Here is a 22,026-nt window from a genome sequence, read left to right on the forward strand (position 1 = left end):
CACTTTGACAGTTTACCTGGGAAAAAATTGGAAGTTGGAAGTCTTTAAATGCAGCACCACAAAGTCTACTGTTACTTCCATGCTTGTTCTCTACTGTTTAAGTTAATCACAGTCAGTGTTCAGTGTTTGAAGTCAGCTTTTCTGTCATTGTCTGACCTAGAGGATGTCGTAGCAGCTGGAGGTGAAGAATTCAAGCTCGGGGCGTTTGCAGTGAAGTGGTATGAGGAGGTCGTGATCACAGCTTTTCTGTTTGACCTGCGCCACACACACACACACACACACACGCACACGCACACACACACACGAGGCTCATGCTCCCACCTACTGCATGTTTCAGTTCACGCAGTGCTGTGCTTTACGACAGCCTCCTGCAGCAACTCTGCTCCTCTGTCGCCTGATGACACACTTCAAACAGAAGGAGCTGGTGTTCCAGTGCTGCGCCGATACAAAAGGTAAAACACAACATTGAGTAGATTTTAGATCTTTGTGCTGCTGCTGGCGCTGCTGCTGTTAAATGAATCTGGCTGCGATAATTTTTCCTGGAGACTAATGCTCATTTCTTTCTTTACTCTGCAGGACACACGCAGCCGAACCTGGAGTCCACTGTCCCAGCTCAACCTTGACTTTCACCTCCCACAACCTCATAACAAGTGAGCTGGTTCCACAGTCATGCAGTGAAGCCACCTGGTGCCACAGGATGTGACAGTAGTCTTAATACATACAGTATATACATACTGTATGTGTTTACAGTGATTAAAATGTTTTAGTTTTCTCTTTTCAGACGACTGGAGCGCTGACAAAAAGTCATCTGTCTACTTCCTGGGTGAAGTTCGGTCAACACTGAAGCCCCTGTAGATCGACGTCATCATCATCTTCCTCTCCATCTGTATGTAGACAGCTGCCTGGCTGCTTTGAGCTGTGACGCAGCTTCTCACCCCAGACACCCGTTCATAGACCACCAGGGGTGAGTCCTGCAGCAGTTCCTCCTACAGTGCTTCCTCTGACCACACTGCCGTGCTCCACATCCCCCCAGTTCCTGTGGCCCGTTATTATATAAAGCAACCCACAATACTGATGTCATCCTAATTCTGACGGGGGGCAGACATTAAATGAGACGCCTGTTCCTTGCAGATGTTTTACGGACTCTAAGCTGAACGACTCCTGCTGTCATTTCCTGAGCAGAGTCCAGGACAAACTCCTCCAGATTCAACTTGCACCTCTTCTCTTCCACCAGGGCGACAGGCCGTCAGCAGCCAGGACTCACATTACTTCTGATATAATCCAAGTTTTGTATAAATTGAAACAGTTCTGTGATATGTATCATGTCGTTCTGTCTCCTTTTGATCTTTATAACATGTTACCTGGAAGCAGAACCAGTTTCAAACATGAACTCAAAGAAAAAGGCCTGTTCCTTCACGAGTGGGAGTAGGCTTCAGTTTCACGGCTATTTCATTTCCCTTCTATTATTCTCAAAAACCCACAGGATATTAAAAAAATCATCACTAATACATTTTAATCCATCAGATGGAGATGTGGATGGTGATCGTTATGTCTGTGAGGTCTGCGACAGGGTGAAAAAGTCGAATCGCAGCGGCAATGCAGTTTCCAGCCAGAAGAGGGCGCTGAGGAGAAAACAACGTACAAAGGAAACAGTTCAGTATCTACTCTCAGGCATTGATTTATTATTCATTACCTTTGAAATCTTTACTTATCTAAATGGAGATCTCCTGATTGAATAACCTTCTCCTCCTCCTGCAGAGCTGCACAGTGAGACCACTTTACATTCAGCCACCTTTCTCCCATGCAAAAGCTGAGAACAGTGTGAAGTACTTTCTCTACTGAAGGTCACTATTAGTTCTTTAAACATGGATCTGATACATATTATTTTATAATTGAAATTATTAATTAAAAAATAATTTCTTAACCAGGAATATTTTCTACTGGAAAAAAGAAAACAGATTAGATTAGATTAGATTAGATTAGATTAGATTAGATTAGATTAGATTAGATTAGATTAGATTAGATTAGATTAGATTAGATTAGATTAGATTAGATTAGATTAGAACGTTTGAAGGGAGCCTGTTGCATTTCCAGGTATAAATAAAAAGTTGGGGCCCCCAGACTTGGAAGCACAGTTCACTGCAGACATTCACTAAACCAGCCTAAGGTCACCTGGCTGATCACAAACAAACTAAACCTTTAAGATGGAGTTGTATGTTTTGTGTCAGTTCTGCTCGTCAGGCGTGTGATGATTTATCTGACATGTGATATGAAACCAGTAGAGATACAGTGGAGCGGGCCCCTGTTCAGCATCTGAGTCCTATAGACCACGGGGACGATGCACAGTGATAAATACTGTGCATGTACTTACATGCTGTCGACAGAATTTCTGGAATTTTATCAGTCTCTCTCCTTTGAGGACAAATCACCGTTCTACCAACAGAAGCAGAAGGTAAAACATTCATTTTATTCTGATCTTTCCTTTTGATCACCAAACCTTGAACACAGCAGGTTGACTCCAGATTTATTGACGACTTGTCCTCCACCGTAAAGCTGTCTTCATCCAGAGCCTGTCGGCGCGGATGCCAAAGACGACGTGAGGAAACTGAGGGGAAAACAAAAACACAGCGTTTGCGTTCATGGCAACCGAAACGTCTCGCTCTGTTCTTGGTGCCAACAATGTTTCAGAGAGCTCTCAGTCAAGATTATTTGTTGTTTTAAAAGACTTCATACACAAACACAAAAAAACAAATCATGTCAGTCAGAGAAGACGATGCTCTTCTTTTCCTGCTGAAGATGAGCGACGCCTTGTGTTTGTGTTTGTTTGGGGATTTATGCCTCTGCCGCTGCCAGTTGTCATCCACTGCGGTTCAGTTTACAGCTGCTGTTTTCGCAATGAACTTTTCAAATCCATCATCTGCTTGAATGCCGACTCTGCACTTTGACAATAAAGCAGCTGTAGCATAAAGCTGCATCCAGTCGAATGTATAAAGGAGTGTCGTCTGCATACGTTCACACTTTTTGTTGAACTGCTGTAGATTATGTTCATTGCAGTAACTCTTTGACTTGTAGCCTCTGTGTCGACGCAGATTGCACTTGTTGGACAACAGGGTGCATCTCAAGGTTGTGTAATGTGTGCTTGAACCCAAGGTACAGAACCATTGTGTCATGCTTTAATTAATCAAATCAGACACTCGCATGTTGTGAAATCTGCCTCTATTCCGTCACAGAGGCTGAAGGTTGACTTTTATAATTACACCTCCATGGTGGTTTGTTTATTTTGATTTCTGTCTCTTAGCACACCCGTAGCTGCAAGGCGCAACATTTGGCACCTGTCAAGGACCACCTGAGGTTATTTACGGAACATTTTCTCACCTCACTTTGGGGGTTATTCGTGTTATCAGTTCATTTTTGTGCGATTTAATTCATTTATTCAAATTGTACCATATTAGCGCTATCTCAACTGGCTCAAACCTTGTGTGTCCTTGTGTTTATCCTGCCAAAGTACAACAGTGAACCATAAACGTGCTCAATTTACTTTATTGCACTTGTCCTGCGTCCAAGGATAGCATTTCTTAAGTGCATTGTAACTACTAGAAACACACACACACACACACACGAGCATGCATACACAAAACGCACACCTGGGGAAACATTCCTCGGGGGAAGTCATCAATCAGTTTTATGGCTTTCTCTGGGAAAGTTTCCTCCTCTCCAATCAAGCGTCCTCCCTCCCTCCCTCCCTCCGCCCTCCAGCCTATACCTCGATTCTCTTTCTTATATTTCCATCTGTATCAGTTTTGCTTCACATCTGAGAACAATCGACCGCAGCCAATTAACTTCAGCCATTTTTCCTATTCCACTGAGGGATAATTGGAGGAAGGTGGAGGGTGAGAGCGTTGCCTGGATGATACGAGATAAGACTACTGCAAGTAGTTTTTTTTTTCCTGTGACAGACCTACAGGTGGAGAGAATAAAAAAAAATATTAACCCACCATGAAACCTTAAAATGAGCTTTGTAAAAACAAAGCAAGACAAAAAAACTGTTTGAACTTCCATAATGATTTAATGTTTTCTCTGTGGTGTGTAAGAATAATACAATTAAAGTAAAACTATGACACACAACAGAGCGTGATGGGAAAACGTTTTCAGTGTTTAGTTAAGCTTTTTGTTTTTCTAGTGGCAGGACTCCACATGTAAGTCAGATCTGTATCCCTTCAACTGACAGCTCAGGTTTTAATTAAACACTTAATAAATCTTGTTTTTTTTTTCAGGTGTGAAAAGTACGCTCTAAAATCCAAAAGGTAATTCTGTATAAAGTTCAAGTACCAGAAGTATTAATTTTGCATAAATGACTTCATATTATTTTATCATGATCAGTGGCTGAGTAATATAAAAACTGCAGCTCTGGGGTAATTGTATCCTGCTGTGCCTTTGAACGTGTAACTATGCATCATATGAACCAGCTGAGTGTAGACACAGTTTAAATTAATTCAGATTCTTTTCTAATGTTGAAATACTATAATGTTCAAAGACAAAGTATTTTACTTTTACAACTGCAACATATTTATCGAACTTAATTGACGTCTTCATCTGTCAAATAGGTCGAACAATCATAACGTTTCCCACTGAAATTACAATGTATACAAAGTATAATGAGTCAATAAAGATGTGATCACGGTAAGTATGAAGTTAGAGCAAATCCACTCTCTTGTTTTATCTGTAGAAGGATAATCAGACGTTTGTTTTTACTTTTGCATGTGTTCAAATCACTAAACTATTCCATTCATGTGTCATTCAGAGTCTTCATCGCAGACACGCAAACTGCAGCAAATTGTATTGAACGTCGTGCATCCAACCTCCGGGTCGCTGGACCTTTTACGCCGCAGCTTGTGCCATGTGAGCCGGTCTGGCAGCGGCGCAGGATGTGGCTCCCGTCGAGGTGGGAGCTCTTGGCTCGCTTCGCAGTTACTATATGGAGAGACACCTCCCAGCTGATGCCGTTAATTCGCCTCACCCACCTCCACACCTCCTCCCCCTCCTCCAGCACCCGGCGCGTTGCCCCCTCCCGGGGGCTTCTTCCTCTGCAGACGAGCTGGAGCTGGATGTCCGCACACTCGCTGCGCGTCTCCTTCTGACCAGGAGCGTGTGCGGGAGCAGAAGGAGCGAGGAGACGGAGACGGAGAATCGCTGGGACGCACATGGTGAGTTTGCGTGAAGTCGCTCAGTGGCTCTGCGGTGACTTGGTGCGGTTGTCTCCGCTGAGGGCGCGCGTAAAGACGAGCCGCACACGCACACGCACACGCACACACGAGACCGGGCCGATATTATAACAGGCCGAAATTCAGGAGTTCAGTTCACTTTAGAATGAAATAGAGAATTCAGCCCTGAGGCGTTTTCTAGTATAAACATTCATATTGCGAATCGTTAGAAACGAGGCCAAGTTGGCGTCAGGCTTTAAAACTTTACTTTTTATTTTTTTACATTTAATATTCTTTTTGTATTCAATGATTTTATTTACAAAGACGTAGGTTTCTATTTACTGTAATGTGTTTTATTTTAGCAGGTAAATGCATTAAACCCTGATAAATTACCGCTTTTATTGAATCGCGTTCATGTTTTATTTATTCACGTTCCTTTTATCTTTGTTTTAACCCAAACTTGACCTTGTCATACACTTCGCTACGACCCTGTTCTTTAGAAGCTGTTCATTTTCATATGGGTTAGAGTTATAATATGAGTGATTCACAGAATAAATGCAACACGTCTCAGTAACGTGGAGTTTATTTTTCAAGAATTTTTATTCATACATTTAAAAAAATGTTATATTTTTGCTGCTGCGTCCAACCGTAAAATAAAAGATTAAGTAAAAGAACCAAACAGTATCACAGATTTAAATTAGCTGAACTGGACTTTAATGTCAAACACGTGCGTCTAATAAGACTATGAGAATTTTGTAAATCCTAAATTAAGTTGTTTGATCTCACTGCGATAGTCTGACTGTAAATATTATTCTTCCTCTCTGAGAGATATGAAGCTAATTGACTGCAGCCAATTTCAGCTCAACAAGTGCAATTAACTCTGCAGATCTGAGGTAATCAGGCTCCGGGCTCCATTCTTCACTCTTGCCAAAGAAATCAAATTAAATATGATAAACATTTACATTTATTGAACCGTTGCGCGTGAATCATTAGAAGAACGTCAGGTTCATTGTGAAGCAGCGCCTGTAACCTGCGCGTCACCGCGGGCGGTTCGCCTTTTTGTGGTTAATTAGTTTCTCTAAAACCTCTCGCTGCACGTGCGTGCAAGAGAAAATATAATGCTTCCGTCAATGCAGATATCTGAGAGCTGTTTTATTTTATAGGATATAAGCGAGTCAATGTTATTGCATTTACAGTGGAGGCCGCCAGTGTCGTCGTTAATTAAATCAGACCGTTGAGAATTTGTTTTTATAATCCAATAATCACTTTTAATAATAATTATCTGACAGAAATCCTGCGCGCCTTTATTTGCTGTTGCGCGCGTCCAGGGCGCAGCCCGCGGTGCTCGTGTTTGGTTTTGCCGCCTGCTCCTCATTATTAAGCCGCCGTATGACACCGGGTGGATTTCACTGACAAGCAATTACAACAGGGGACTTTTATTTCCAGCGCGTCTGAGGTTGTCTTTGGCCAGACTGCAGCATAGAATCACAATGATTTCATTTCCATCTGTTTTTCAATATCAACACGTGAAGCTGCGGAGCCTCCTGCCAACATGTATGAGGCTGAGAAGGGGGAAGAATTGACAGGAAACCGAGGTATCGGGCGGGTGCCATGTGTTTTCTTATTCAGAAGCGGAGCTGGTGGGTCAGTGCTGAGGCCGAGGCTCCCTTCTGGTGCCTGCGGAGGTGCAGCTGGCTCCTGGAGGCCCTGAATGCACCACCCTGGCTTTGTTGGAGGCGCAAGGCGAAGCACAGAGGCCTTTAGCTAAAGATACGAGCAGCGATAATCCAGTTTGTGCGGCCGCCCCACTAAAATTAGATTATTACACCTAAAACAGAACTGCTGGAATCCGCTCCGTGTGGAATAACACACACACGGGCTTCGGCCGCGCAGGCAGGAATGCAGTTTGGGAATACAGAGCGCATACGCGGCCCCGGGGCCAGTGTTGTATTTCTGACTGGCTGAGGACAATTGCAAATTAACAAAGGTGTCAGTGTGGTAACATGTGCCAACAGGTGCTTTGGTTCAGCTTTAAAGGCGCAGGCGAGCGGGAGCGCTGATATAATTGATTGTATTTATTTAAAGGTGCTGTGACTTGGGGCAGAGTTGGAACCCTGGGAAATCTTCCCGGCGACTGTCCGGATTTAAAACTGCCCCTGCAAACTCCACTACCTGTTTATTTACATTATATAAACCACGATTCAGTCTGTTAAAACTCACCGGAAAGCGACGGAATTTGCTTCCTGTGACGGGACCCGTTAAACTGCGAGACAGGCCAAATCCAGATCATCTGCTCACCAGACCCAGCTTCAGACCCAGACCGGCCACAACAGCAGGACCAGGAGAGTTAACAGGTAGCGAGAGCGGCGTAACTTCCCACGCGACCTCCGGAGGTTTGCCCACGTTGCTGCAATAAACCGCTGCAGGTCTCATTTCCTGCTGCATTAGGAGAAATCCGTTTTAAATAGGATTTATGGCCAAAAGCGCCACAGAATGCACAGCTCGCTAATGAACCTTCAGTGCAGCCCTCGCTTTGCAGCAATAAAATACAACAAAGGACATGGAAAAAGGCCTAAACATTAAAAATTACATATACGCAAAAAGTTTAAATGTTCACAGTTTAGGTATTTTACTTTTATTTCCCTACAAATCCATTAAATCTCATTGTTCTCTTGCAAACAGAGAACAAAATGCTGACTTTAGCTAGCAAACACGGCCAACAAGTGTTCTGCAGATGTCTCCGCGTGTAACGTCGTCAGTTATGTTGCAACAAACAAAATAAATGCAACAATTGCTCTTTCAACCCACGTTTGTGCTTTTCTACTCAACCATTAATCAACTGCTGTCAATCAGGCGCCTCCCGTGCATTTCGGCCGAATGCGGCGGGGTCGAAGGCGCGCCGCGCGGCATCGGCTGCACGGGCGCTGCTGCTCGCGGCCTCGGGGCGGCCGTCTGCTCGCCCCGCGTCCGACGGCGCTGTAAACACGCTCCCAGGTTGTCAGCAAGTATTTTTCCAGGCCCGTGCCAGCCAAGCATAGCTCCTTCTAAAGATCACCCGCCGGATACGTTGTCGATCTCATCATTCCTCTATTTGGCTGTATAAGCGCTTTAAAAGTCGTAGAGACCGCTGCCAAGTTATTTCAAAACGTCTTTAGGTTTCCAGCGTGCAGGGATAGATATTTGCTCTATTCCATCGTAGGGGCTGTTTTTCCTGGGGAGAAACAGAAAAGTGGATGATTGCCTCTTTCCAACATGTGCAGTCGCTTTAATCGCTGTTATTTAAGTGCATTTTCTGTGCATCACACATCTCTTTGCAGGGAATGCTGCTCATCTGCAGCGCGTCCTTCCGATGCCCCGGCTGTGTGAATTTATGGAAAGCGGCAGAGAAAACCGTTGAAAGCGTATCCGGTGGGTCGGGGCGGCGCTGCGCGACAGACGATCTGCTTTCGGAAAAGGAGACGGCCCCCGAAACCTCGGAGGCATCTCTCAGCTGAGAATCCATTTCTCAGAGAGCTTGTAATGGGCCGCTGTTTAATTAGTCATGTAATGTGACAAAGACAAGAACAAGTGCGTGTCATGGGAATGTTAAACAACCTCCCCCTTTCTCCCCCGGCCTCCACCACCCCTACCCGGCCCTCCGCCCGCCTACGCTCATCCTTCCCCGTCCAAAATGAATTCCTTCGTGTGCTTTCAACACTCGGTTGCTTGGGCGAATCCTCCAATGACCTTCACCCCGCTCATAATCCCCTCTGACACTGACGTCCCGTCGAACACGGCTAAGACGCAGACACCGCGTGTAACCAGAGAGCTAATTAATCACTAGATTATTTTATAAGTCCTGCTTTTTATCGGTGCGTTGGGGTTCTCGGGGGGCATGTCTCGACGCGTCAGGAATGGACAGCCGAGGAATTCTGGACCCCAGGAATGTGGCTGTGCGGCAGAAGGGTCACAGTCAAAGCGCTCATCGCTGCAGACGCTGGTTGTAGCGTTTCCTGTAGCAACCTCGCAAAACAGAGCCGCCCCCTCTCCCGCCGAGCACCTTTAGCTTGCGTGGTTTTTACTGCCTCCGTTTTCCGACGTCACGCCACGGCCTCCTCAAAGGCCCCTCGGAGCTGTGTGGTCCCTGAGGGAAGCCTCATGTTTCGGCCGTTGGCTAATTGAGCGGGATGACGAGGCTGGAGAGGCTCTCGGCCCCGTCTTCTCCTATGGATTTGGTTTATGCAGCCCTGCTGACTTCGCTGTCAGTGTCAAACGCTTGTTAGGACGCCATCAATCTTGCAGCAGTTAAGAATATTCCCAGAGCAGAATGAAGGGGGCAGGTGATAGATGGGCAGGCAGACAGTGAAGCTGAGGGAGAGCTGTCTGAAAACACGGAAGGAAGGTCGATGTTTATGGGAAAATGACAGTGGTCCTTTCAGGGGAAGAAGGAAAAATGACCACAAGTGAAAGTGGAAAGTTGAACCTTCATTGCAAGTGTTCATACTTCATAAGAATGTGCTTCTGGGCTTCGTGTGAGCAGCAGAGACAATAAATCACAGCTTCTGGACAACTTATTGTACATTTTGTCCACATGCCAAAATTAATGCTGTCGAGCATCTAATATTGACGCAGGAATAAATGACTTCCATCACCAGTGGTGAAGCAGGAAAAGCACGTACACAAGTAGATGTTTGTCTTTACGACGGAAGGATCCACACAGCGGCTCAAGGCGAGCACACATAAATCATTCTGGACCATCCCGAACACTAATCTCCAAATCCTCCCCTTCCCTCCCTGCGTTTCTTCCTGTCTGTTTTCTCAGAGCCTCTTTTCTACTCGGCAACACTTCGCGCCGCTCGCGCTCAGCCCCCATCGCTCGCCTGCAGCACTGACCAACAGTAAAGTGATTTGAAAAGACAACCCATAAACGTGATGGATGTGGTCCAGTTCTGGGTCTAGCCCCAGCTGTCGTGCATGCTTTTCGTCATCTCAGACAAGGCTCGCTAGGTGTGTGCCCTCCTTCGGCCGCACTCGTCCACGAACGTGTTCTTAAACGCTGTGGAGGTCACGAGATTGAACCAGCAGCCAAATATACTGCAAAGCTTGGCAATAACATGTTTACAAGACGACATCTTCCCTGGTTTCTTTAGAAAAGTGCCCTTGATTTGATGCGTTGAGCTGGTATCACATGTTTTCAATAAAGACACAGGTGGTTGACCTCAGATTTCAGTTTTTGGCTTCGAGTGCTGGTCATATAGATCAGTCAGTTGAGTTTTTTTTCCTTTTATGATCGAGCTCTCAGGGCCTTGTCCTAAAAATCCTCTTTTTTCCTCCACAGGCTCGATGACATGATGTTTCTACCCTTTCCCCCTTTCCTCTCTACCTCTCTCTTCCCTGTTGCCTTACTCATCCTTTTCCTCCCTCCTCCCCTCGTCTCCTCCTCCCTTCCCCATACCCCACTGAGCTGGACTTCCCCTCATGACCCCTGCTACCACCTTGACGGACGCCCTCGACACTGCATGTCAGAGTTCATCAATGCTGCCTATGGGGTCCCGGTCAATGCTAGCCACCCAATACAAGGGCCCGACTATGACACCAACGTCACCTCCTTGACCGACCTTCACAACCCCCATAACGTCACCTGCTGGATGGCTCCCAGAGGTTCTGACACTGGGGAATGGGTTCTTAATCTGCCTCTCGGTCGTCGCTTTGAGATTACGTATATAAGCTTGCAGTTCTGCCACCAAGGGGAGCCGTCGGACCCCATCTCGATTTCCATCCTCAAGTCGATGGACTTTGGGCGCTCTTGGAGACCGATGCAGCACTATTCCAGTGATTGCCTTGGGAATTTTGGACTGCCGTCCCAGACTGTGGCTAAAACCAGGCATCAAGAAACAGAGCCCCTCTGCTCAGACCCTCGCCCCCTGCAAAAGCAGAGGGGTGGCATGGTGCTGGCTTTTTCAACCCTAGATGGCCGCCCATCGTCTCCCGATTTTGATTATAGTCCCACACTTCAAGACTGGGTGACAGCCACAGACATCCGTGTGGTCTTCCACCATGTGTCCAAAGACTTGAAGTTGGGAAACACGGATATTTTTGAAGACGCACAGAGGCGTGACGCTGCAGAAGATGACAGAAGGACTGGGCTTTCACGGTGGAGATCTGACACAATCAACACAGACAACACACTGGCTTTTTTTGACAGGGAATCAAAAAAGACACACACAGACACTAAGGTAAGAAACAAAGGAGAGAAAATGGACAAACGTGGCAGAAAGGGTCAATATAAAGGGTCAGATCCGGACAAAGATGGACACAATGTGACCAGCAAAGAAGGAGAGGCTGGAGTTCGTACAGACGAACTCGCCTCTGCAAAGAAAGGAGGGAAAAGCAGAGGGCGTGGCCGCAAGAAGGAAACTCATTGGCTGCCGTGCCCAAACAGAGGCTGTAATTGGACAGTCGAGGGGCGGGGTAGCAGCAACAAAGGGAGAGAACTGAGGAAGAGGAGGAACAATAATCTCAACACGCGACAAAGCGCCAGGAACCTGCAGGTGGCTCCGCCCTCACCTGTACCGACTCCTCTGGCGCTGTCGGACCTCCAGGTTGGAGGCAGGTGCAAATGCAACGGACACGCCTCCCGGTGTCGCCGTGACGACGCAGGCCGTGCCGCGTGCATGTGCGAGCATCACACGGCGGGGCCCGACTGCGACGTGTGTGAGGACTTCTACTTCGACAGGCCGTGGCATCGAGCCACGCCCACGCACCCGAACCCCTGCGTCGGTGAGTCCCGAACCTCTGTGTGGATGTTTGTTAAGTCTGTCATTGTTCACGGTTTCTGCTCTATGTCCACCGTCCAGCCTGCAACTGTAACGGCCATTCAAACAAGTGCCGCTTCAGCATGGAGGTGTTCCAGAACTCGGGGCGCATCAGCGGAGGGGTGTGTCAGAAGTGCCGCCACCACACGGCCGGACGCCACTGCCAGTACTGTCAGAACGGATACGCCCGCGACCACAGCAAACCCCTGAGCCACCGCAAGGCCTGCCAACGTCAGTAACTGGAGGCGTGTGCGTCTGAGTGTCCGCGAGTCGAAGGGAGGCACGGAAAAAACTCCAAATGCACAGTTTTAGCTTCTCAGTCCTAGTTTTCGTCCTCATGTTCAGAGCTACACTGTTTCTCTGCAGCCGCCTCCAGGAGGTTGGCCGCAGTCCCGGGACCTAAAACAGCTTATTAATATTAGCAACTGTAGTCAAAGAAACGTCCAACCGATGTCAGCATCAAACGCACAATACCAAACAAAACAATGAGAAGTGTTCTCAGTTTACGCAGGCCGAGTGACTGAGTGTGAGACCGAAGACACCTGTGAGACCAGGACAAAACACAGTGGTCTGCTTGAACTCTCCCCACTGTACACTCGTTTACCAACCCCAGCGATCTGCCACCTGTATCCTCACTGCCACCACCAGCTGGTGCCCTCTGACCCCTGACCTTTGACCTTTGGTCACATGACACTCACGTTGTGTGATACAGTAGAAGTTAAGGGGCCCAGTCATATGTACATGTACGTCTCATCCTCAGTTTATTTGAGTATTTCACCATTTATTGGCCAGCGGTGATGTCATTAGTCATTTGTTGTTTAGACTCACAGCAAGAACTTCAGTCCAGTGATGTAAACATCACTAGACGGTGAACAGAGCTGCTGAAGAGTGGCTTCCTTTCTCTATGTGTCTTCGCTCACCGGCTCTAATGCAGAGGGGTGAATTAAAAGCTTTGCAGTGTAAACGCTGTGGATCCACACAGTAATCGTTAAGCAGCGTCGGCCGTGATATGATGTGGAGAAGTGGATCTCAGTTTATTCGTCTCAGCTCCTGTCACTGGAGGCGTCGCGTCCTGATGCTCGCTGTCGTGCAGGATTAAAGCTGGGCTCTGCTGTTGACCGGCGGTGCTCATAATCCTGCTCCTGCGTCTTTCTTACTTTCCATCTTAATCTCTGTTATGGTCGGAGTGAGGATTATATTCATTCCTGTGCCGAGCAGACAATCATGTATTGCATTAATTACTATATTTCTACCTCACTGAAACTCCTGAATAATTTGTACAAATAAGGAAATATCGTCATAACCTGAATAATAACTTTACACAGACATAATATAAATAGATCATTTGTATGATTTGACGAATCTGTCTGGGTTTTTAATAAATGTGCAGACGGTTTACGTAAGAAAATTCATGCAGATATATTTCACGTTCATATGTGACATCTTGGCAGGCGTCTCTATGCTGCTGCGCTGCCAGTTTTAGAGTTTGGGCAGCAGATCGTATCATCTGTGCCAATACTAGCTCCACATGCAACACCTGCAGACCGCGGTGCACAGGTCAAAGGTCAAATATTGATAATGCTCGTGCTAATAGGTGTTTTTGAATGCAGCTTGGCGTCTCACATGCCTGTGGTCTGTTCCAGCGTGCCAGTGCCATTCTGTGGGAGCAGTGGGCCGCTGGTGTAACCAGACCTCGGGTCAGTGTCTGTGCCGAGAGGGCGTGACGGGCCTCAGGTGTAACCGCTGCGCCGCGGGATACAAGCAGGGGAAGTCGCTCCTGAGGCCCTGCATACGTGAGTCCACTGTCCGACTGTTGCTATGATCAAAGCCTCACCACCAAGCAGCAGAAGCACTGCGTTGTTTTTGAGGAGGGAAATGTTTCTCTTGGCAATTAATGCTTTGAATTTAATCAAACCTTTGCTGTAATAGAGGCCGATGGAGGGAATAATGGAGAGGCTCCGTTACTGTTTATGTTAGATTATGTCATTATGTTAGAGCCTCACGTTTTAAAGGTGCCTTTGATGTTTGCGTCCCTTCTCAGATACTTCAAAGACTTTTAATAGTTTCTAGTCCCTCATGACAAAGTGACCTCTCCTCCAGTCTCATGTGCTTGTGGCCTAAATGGATTAGACTTTCTATTAAGCTTTAATCCTTTATCAAATAGTAGCTCAGTATAAAAGAGGCCGCTGCTCCGAGCCGGTCCCCTCTCACCAGTTGTGGACCCGCTGACACGCGAAGGATGAGGGAAACCTCATCTCCAGCTGATCAAGTCGTCCCGTCGCTCCGCGCGCCGCCCGAGTCGAACCCGGGGTGGCGACAACCACGCGGGCGCTGACGCCGCGTGGGCCCCGGTCAGGTGACGCGGGCGCTCGCGGCGCTGCGCTCCACACCTGTCGCTGGGGTTAAAAATTCCCCCGTCATAACTCTCCGCGCGAAAAGAGGGAGTGATAGAAAACCTTGTTTGTTTTTACTGCCAGATCTTCTGGGGCTATGAATAGATGCCCCCGACCCCCCACCGCCCCCCACCCTCAGACTCAGAAGCACGCAGCAGTCGGCGTGAACCTGAAGCCACTGTAGGCGCCTTTGAAATCTAAATACAGGACATATCTAAACAGGCTCTGGTCCAATTAGGTAGAATCATGGACAACTAGTCAGACTCTAACGACATGACATCTATCAAATCAGATTGTTTTGTTTTATTATTGAGCTCCTAAATGTTTCCTAATATGAACAGGTGCTACTGAAGCCTTGTGTGACCTTGTTGATCAGAGATGGTCACTGTCTGTAGTCACATACTGTAACATGGAGCCGTTTTACTAGACTCACACTTAGGTTAGCGCTCAGTGGATTTGGAGTCTGTTCCTTACGGTGGATTGATCTTGTGTCTCGTTTTGAAACTGGAATAAGTGCAGTAAATGAATCTTGGTTGTATCATGGTTCATATTCATAGTACATGTACTGTAGTACTGCGATCCTCCGGTTTTCCTCGTTTTGACCTCTCATATATACTGTGCCCATCCACAAACACCCCCCCCCCTCAACAGGAACGTGAGCGTCATGATATATCGCACACACTTTTACAAGAGCCCTGGACAATGTATGTACAGACCAGCAGGGTGCCATGCACAGTGTCACACGCACACACTCATTCAGAGAGCAAACGTTGTTTAATGTTGAGACAAAAAACGCGCAAGATGATTGGACCTGTGCTTCAGAGAGTTAGGCTTTATCCCATAAAAAGACCACGCTCTCACACACACACACACACACACACACACACACACACACACACACACACACACACACACACACACACACACACACACACACACAGTGAGCGCGTCCTTGTCACCTGTGTGATGCATGTTTATGCCTGCAGGGATTCAGGAAGTGGCTCCGACCCCAGTGTTCCAGCCTCAGTACAGCATAGGTGAGTAGAGGACTAGAATAGAGATGAATAGACTAATATGTAATGCTTTATTGAATTTAAATGATCTTTAAAGGGATTTGTATTCTTTCCGATTGTTTTACTTGTACTCTAGGTTATGTCAGTAAAACAACTGTGTTTGAATATAATAATACCGGGGTCTGCAACGCTGGTCCTGGAGGGCCACAGTCCTGCTGGTTTTCCAACTCTCTGCTGATCACCTTGATCAGGTGTGTCCGGCAGCTGCTGATTGGATAAACACACCTGGTCAAGGTGATCAGCTGGAACAGGGAGAGTTGGAAAACCAGCAGGACTGGACTCAAGGACCAGGATTGAACACCCCTGTAATAATAGATGTACACACTGGATTTATACCAAGGGCAGGTGTAAAGTCACGCCTGTTAAAGCGTAATTATTGTAATTATTTAATAAATTAACCACTGACAATTTGTTCAGGCGCTTCAACAAACACGTTCCAGGTCGCAGCGCGATTAACGTCTAATATGTAACGTTCACCATTTACACAGCTTTAGAACTGTCCATAGGTTCAGTCTGCAAATATTCAAGCGAACCTCCTTAAAAGACAATAAACTCCCTCACGCAGCAGAAACACACCTGGAGCTAATCAGCCCCGATGGTCCACACGTGTTCAGATGACTGAACCACACAAGACTCTGAGAACTTCAATCACGTTTTGCTCCTCGCAATGTAAAAAGCTCAACCTTTGCCAGTGTTTGATGCTGTTGTCAGGTTTGCAGACGCCAACTTCATGGAAATCTATATATACAACTAGCTAGCTATATAATACAACTAGCTCACATACAGTAATGCTGTGAGTGGGGGGGATCCAGTCTTAAACCTTTCAGGGTGTTTTAGATGTTCAAATGAAAGAAATGAAAAGAAAGAAATGTTTAAACACCTCAGTAACGTGACGCTGCAGCTATTTGTCTCCGGCCACGAGCCTCATGGAGCCTCATGGAGCCCCGTGGAGCCTCATGGAGCCTCGTGGAGCCCCATGTAGCCTCGTGGAGCCTCGTGGAGCCTCGTGGAGCCTCGTGGAGCCCCGTGGAGCCTCGTGTTTTCTGGGGCTTCAGCAGTGTTGCTGTCCATCCAGATGCTGTAGCTAACCACTCCCTCCTGGTGGCGGCTGCAGGAATGTTCCACTTGCTGCGGCCCAGGGTCATCTGTTAGTCACAGGATACTGTGATGACAAATAGAAGCAGCCATATTGTAATTAGGGGAGAAGACATGTGCTGATGTGCCTGCGGTGAAATAATACCCTCTGACTGGACGCCTTCTCCCTCCCTGTCTGCAGCCGAGGAGTGTGTTTCCTACTGCCAGCCGTCCCAGCTCAAAGTGAGGATGAACCTGGAGACCTACTGCCTCAAAGACTATGGTTGGTGTCGCCGGGACTTGACGCAGCGCCGCGCTAATGCCCCCCTCCCCTCATGGCTTGTGTTGTTGTCTTCGTCAGTGCTGAAGGTGCAGGTCAGAGGGATGGAGCGCTCGGGTCCCTGGTGGCAGTTCTCCATCACCGTCCAAACCGTGTTCCGCGCCGGCTCCGCCTCCCGCGTGCGCAGGGGCCCGCGCTCCCTCTGGGTCCCCGACCGCGACCTGAGCTGCGGCTGCCCCGCCCTCCACGTGGGCCGGACCTTCCTCCTGATCGGGGCGGAGGAGGGCGAGCGGGGCTGGGCCCCGGAGGAGAGGCGCCTGGTGGCCGACCGCTCCACGCTGGCCCTCCAGTGGCGGGAACACTGGAGCCCCAAGCTGCGGGGCTTCCGGGGGCAGGACAAGAGGGGCCGCTGTCCTCCGAAGACCCCCGGCGCCGCCCACAGGAAGCACGCGCGGCCCCAGGATGGGTACATCCCGCCTCACCTGCTGACGGAGGCCGAGGCAGACACTGACACACGCACCTCAGCGGCGCCCCGCACACTGGAGGTCAGCGCGGACACGACCCCCGCAGCCACGACACCGGCCCCGGTCTGCTCTACTCACGGCCCCCAATGAAACAAACCACAAGGGGAAATAAAAATGACAGGATGATCTTAGCTTTTACTCTGCGAACTGACACAAGCCCGAAGCAGTTGTTCTTTAGACTCCTCAGCGTAAACGCACACCTTCACTGTCACTTGGTGAGATGTCAGAGACACGACGGTGCACAAGACTCAGGTCCACGGTCTAAAAAAGGCAAAGACGTGTGAAATACTAGCCATGAGAAGCCAACATTTTCAGGACAGAAACACCTGAAATCTAAAGTCACTTATTTTAACAGTTGAATTTTTAAAAAATGACAAAAATGACAAAATAAATGGATCTAACAAATTTATTACAGTAGGAGTAAACATTCTACCTCAGATGTGTTTATTTTTCAAATAATTTGAAAATAACAGTAATTAAAAGGTTCATAAAAAAGTTGCTATTATAATTAGTAATTTGGGTACATTATCTATTATAACATTATGACAGTCAGTTCAAATATAATTAAAAGTTTTAGTTAAATGAATAAAGATCACTTCATTTGTAGCATCTTTCAGGATTTTTTGTCATCGCCACCTTTTCAACACAATCCACCGTGTGCACACGCGTTACATCTTGTGTTCCCACTGCATACATATTTACATAATATTTGTGGAATTGAAGCTTATCTACAATCAGCTCCCTCGCTGACCAGCTGACGCGGAGACCAAACTAACCTCAGTCTCATTTCCTAATCGTACAGGAATCCTCACATCGGCCATCAGGAGCCCTGATATGGATCTAAACAGCATCGGTCAAACTTGTCGTCATGACTTATGTTTCCATTTGGCAGATGTGGCGTCATGGCCCAGGGGAGCGAGTGTTGCTTGAGGTGGGGGTTATGGAGACAGATGGAGCAGCTCCTATTTGTTGAGCGGCCATGTTGTTTTGGCAGCGGCTGTGACAGCGATTGGCTGCGGTGCCGAGTCTTTAGCCTGCGATTCAAAATAAAAAGAGAGAAATAGCCTCGCTGACTGATGACGGCTCAGTGCATCTGCACTTACAGTGAGAAGGAAGTGTGTGGCAGATTGTTTTCTACTCATGGCCTTCACAGGAATCTCCAGCTGGCGGCCTCCAGGGGCCCAAACCAGCGCATAAAGCTCCCTTTTTAAGTTTATTCCAATAAGATATTTTTACTTGTTTGTACAGTTTTAACTCTACAATAGACAACAGAAAATTACAATAAGTTTTACTGAAATAATTATATTTATATTTAGTTTTCTCCAGTGATATTTTACATTTTATCAGGGGCCACGTGCGCATACAGTATTAAATAACAAACTAGAATTAATGTGAGCTCATACTTTACATAAACATCACATGTACACTGTAAAGACGCTAAGGTCGCAAATACAATCTACATGCGTATATTATGCATTGTCATTTTTAGGATTCAGATGCTGCCTAATTTTGATTATTACTATATACAGTAGTGCAAATAATATATATTTTTACTTTTTTTAACTCAGGGTTGCCAAAATTAATCTATTATTTTAAAAGAATGCACAAAAGTTAATTTTTTTTTGTAATTGAATTCAACTTATTTATGAAGTAACAGTTCAGAACAAAGGTCATCTCTAGTTATTTATAATAATTGTAAAACTTTAAAAAATTGTGAAACACAGGAATCCCTTTAATGAAAGAAACCTCCAGCAGAAGATACAGAAGAACAGTAGCAACAAAAGAAAACTAAGTCAAGAAGCACAGTGAAGCTCAGCTACTGGGACAAAACCACAGACATGAGCATGAAGCCTGAAGCCAAAGCCCACATCTGCACAGTCTGACTCCAAACGGGTGCTTTACAGGGAAAGCGAGCGGGGGAGCGTCACCGCTCACACAATGGTGTTACGGAGGCCGTGTGCGTGTGAGAATGCGAAGCACCTGCTGCGTCGCTGCAGGAAGCACCTGTCAGCGGTCGTCTGCTCGGTGCAGCCTCTGTGGACATGAGAGTTTGATCCCTGAAACTCCCCGAACACACACGCTTACACAGACACGAACAGACAACTTAAGCCTGCGGCTCGATGTGCTGCTGAGGCCGCTGTCTTACTGGAGTATGGAAAATCAGACTGTGTGTGTGTGTGTGTGTGTGTGTGTGTGTGTGTGTGTGTGTGTGTGTGTGTGTGTGTGTGTGTGTGTGTGTGTGTGTGTGTGTGTGTGTGTGTGTGTGTGTGGTATTATGTTTACAACCTGCTGAGGGCAGGTTTTACGAGAGGTGACTCCTCCTTCACTGGAGCCGGAGCCAAAGTTCAACTAGACCTCATGCAAACACACATTCAGTCTTATTCTTATTCCTTCATTTAATTCTTCTCTCTCTCTCTCTCTCTCTCTCTCTCTCTCTCTCTCTCTCTCTCTCTCTCTCTCTCTCAAGCACACACACACACACACACACACACACACACACACACACACACACACACACACACACACACACACACACACACATATACACCCTGTACGATCCTCTTCCTCACACACTTATAGTTTCCCAAGATGAAAAGAAATTCTGCAAGGTTCCCTGTCACACTCTGAGAACACATTCACCTACAAACACACACACACACACACACACACACACACACACACACACTCGGCTTCTGTTAACCTGAGAGGCTGAGGGTCAATCCCTGTGATCCGCAGCCTGCATGCCTTCCATACAGACATGCCGCCGACACAGAAACCTGACTCCCGTCCAGATTAGGACTAATCAAGCATGGCCCCGCTCCGAGCAGAAACCCCAGCGCACACATGGAGACGCACTGTACTGCAAACATGTGCACGCACTCAGGCTGTCCTGCTTGGCGTTTTTGTAAAGTTTCCCTAAAGCTGTAGACAGAAATTTTACGTTCAAGAGCAAATCACTGCTGTCGATAGGCGCATGCAGCCACGTACAGTATGGGTCCAACGGAATTGTTCCCACATGCTCATCGCTCCACAGCTCTGGCTTCACTTTGTAAAGCGTGATCTGTGGATCCAAGGTTCAGAAGACTTTAATCCCGGGGGTAAGTGGCGTCTGTCTAAAAGAGTAAAGAGCCACACAACATAAACATCTGTCAGTAAGGAAGAATAACATGCTGTAAATGATGATGATGATGGTCAGGCATGGGGGCGAGGTGATGAAGACAGTGAAAAAGTGCAGATGCACAGTAATAGCGGGGAAAACGTGACTGAATGTACGACTGCATTTACTGTATGGGGCACAGTGGAAGGTTTCCATCAGTAAAAACACCCCGGAGACGTTCTACCTGTCATCTGTCCTGGAGACGCCTTAGGAACCCAGGAGGAGCTGAAGAAGGCATCTGGGGAGAGGGGTGGCCCTCCTGAACCTGCAGACTCTGAATAAGCATCAGAAGATGGATGTAGACGACAGCGTCACTGATGAGATCATGAATGAATGCGTTTTAACGTATACCATGACATCTTAATGCAGTTTGACTGGATGCAGCAGATCAGTCATGCCACAGAGTTGGTCGGTTTCCGTTGATGCCTGTTCCTGTGGCCAATGGTTGAAGAGTTGAGTTTCTCCTTTGGAACTAGGGGGTTCAAATCCCACCTTGCGCATGGCTTTAAAGTGATCTGTGCTGCCATCAAATCTCAGGCAGATTTTATATTATCACTCTTTTTTCAGTACGTCTACAGTTCTGTTAATGCAGATTGACTCAATAAATCATGCTGCAGAGGTGGTCAGAGTTAGCACATAATTGGCCCTGTGGTTAGTGGTTCAATGGTTAGAGTGCCAAGCTTTGCATTCAGAATGAGAGGTTTGAATCCCACTTTTGGCATGTGTGAGCTGTGCTGCAACTACAACAAATCTAGTTTTATTGCATATTGACATGCATCACTTTGTAAACTCTACTTTATCTTATTCCTCCTTTGCTTAGTTCTCAGCAGTGAAGTTTGTCCAGTGGCAAAGGACACTGCACGCAAGCTAGTGAAAGTAAAGTCGTGGGTTTGAGTCCCACTGAAGGTATGTTTAAAAGTGTAAACTGAACCATCTTAAACATTTTGTGCTTGACAAATGCTAAAATATATATTTATTGCAGAATTTATACAACACAATGGCATTTTCTTATCTCATAATATACTGTGACAAAAACTTAAAATAGAGAGCTACATATTTGATAACAACTCATGATGGAAATTATTTTTTACAATTGTCTTTGAAATTTTAGGACTTTCATTAGTCTCTGACTAAAAATGATTTTTGGAATTTATGGCCTTAAAAAGTGTCAGACAACTAAATAAATGACCCAGCACCATAAACACGCAGCCCCAGGACAGAGAATAAATCAAGTTACTACATGAGCTACAGATACAGACTATAAAGGCTTTGAATTTTCACCTGTCTTGCAGTGGATGGCCTAAAAAGGTCATCTCATCTCACCACGCGAGCTACAAACACTGACTTTGCTGTCTTTGAATTTTGAGGACTTTTATCTTCCTTCCAGTTAATGGCTTTCAAAACATTTTAGGCCACATAAGCTTTAACCTGTACAATCCAGACTTTGTTGCTCAAAACCTCTAAGCTTTCTACTCAAACACATGGTCGCAGCCACATGGAGCATAGAATGCTTTATTTAAATCTATCCAA

At 46.6% G+C, this 22,026-nt stretch overlaps 1 protein-coding gene and 1 pseudogene across 1 annotated transcript; both read left to right on the plus strand.

Moving 5' to 3' along the window:
* The first annotated feature begins 397 nt into the window (after positions 1-397).
* LOC114849923 (zona pellucida sperm-binding protein 3-like) lies at positions 398-2,968 on the plus strand (annotated as a pseudogene).
* Positions 2,969-4,801: 1,833 nt separating this feature from the next.
* Positions 4,802-17,945, plus strand: ntn5 (netrin 5). Its single transcript, XM_029141735.3, has 8 exons — positions 4,802-4,942; positions 5,048-5,204; positions 10,519-11,960; positions 12,038-12,226; positions 13,639-13,788; positions 15,375-15,425; positions 16,738-16,818; positions 16,897-17,945. Exons 3-8 carry the CDS (start codon positions 10,529-10,531, stop codon positions 17,427-17,429), a joined length of 2,436 nt encoding a protein of 811 aa, XP_028997568.2. The 5' UTR covers positions 4,802-4,942; positions 5,048-5,204; positions 10,519-10,528; the 3' UTR covers positions 17,430-17,945.
* Positions 17,946-22,026: the final 4,081 nt, after the last annotated feature.

The sequence above is a fragment of the Betta splendens genome, chromosome 2 (genome assembly GCF_900634795.4).
Source record: "Betta splendens chromosome 2, fBetSpl5.4, whole genome shotgun sequence".
In the NCBI taxonomy this organism is placed as follows: Eukaryota; Metazoa; Chordata; class Actinopteri; order Anabantiformes; family Osphronemidae; genus Betta; species Betta splendens.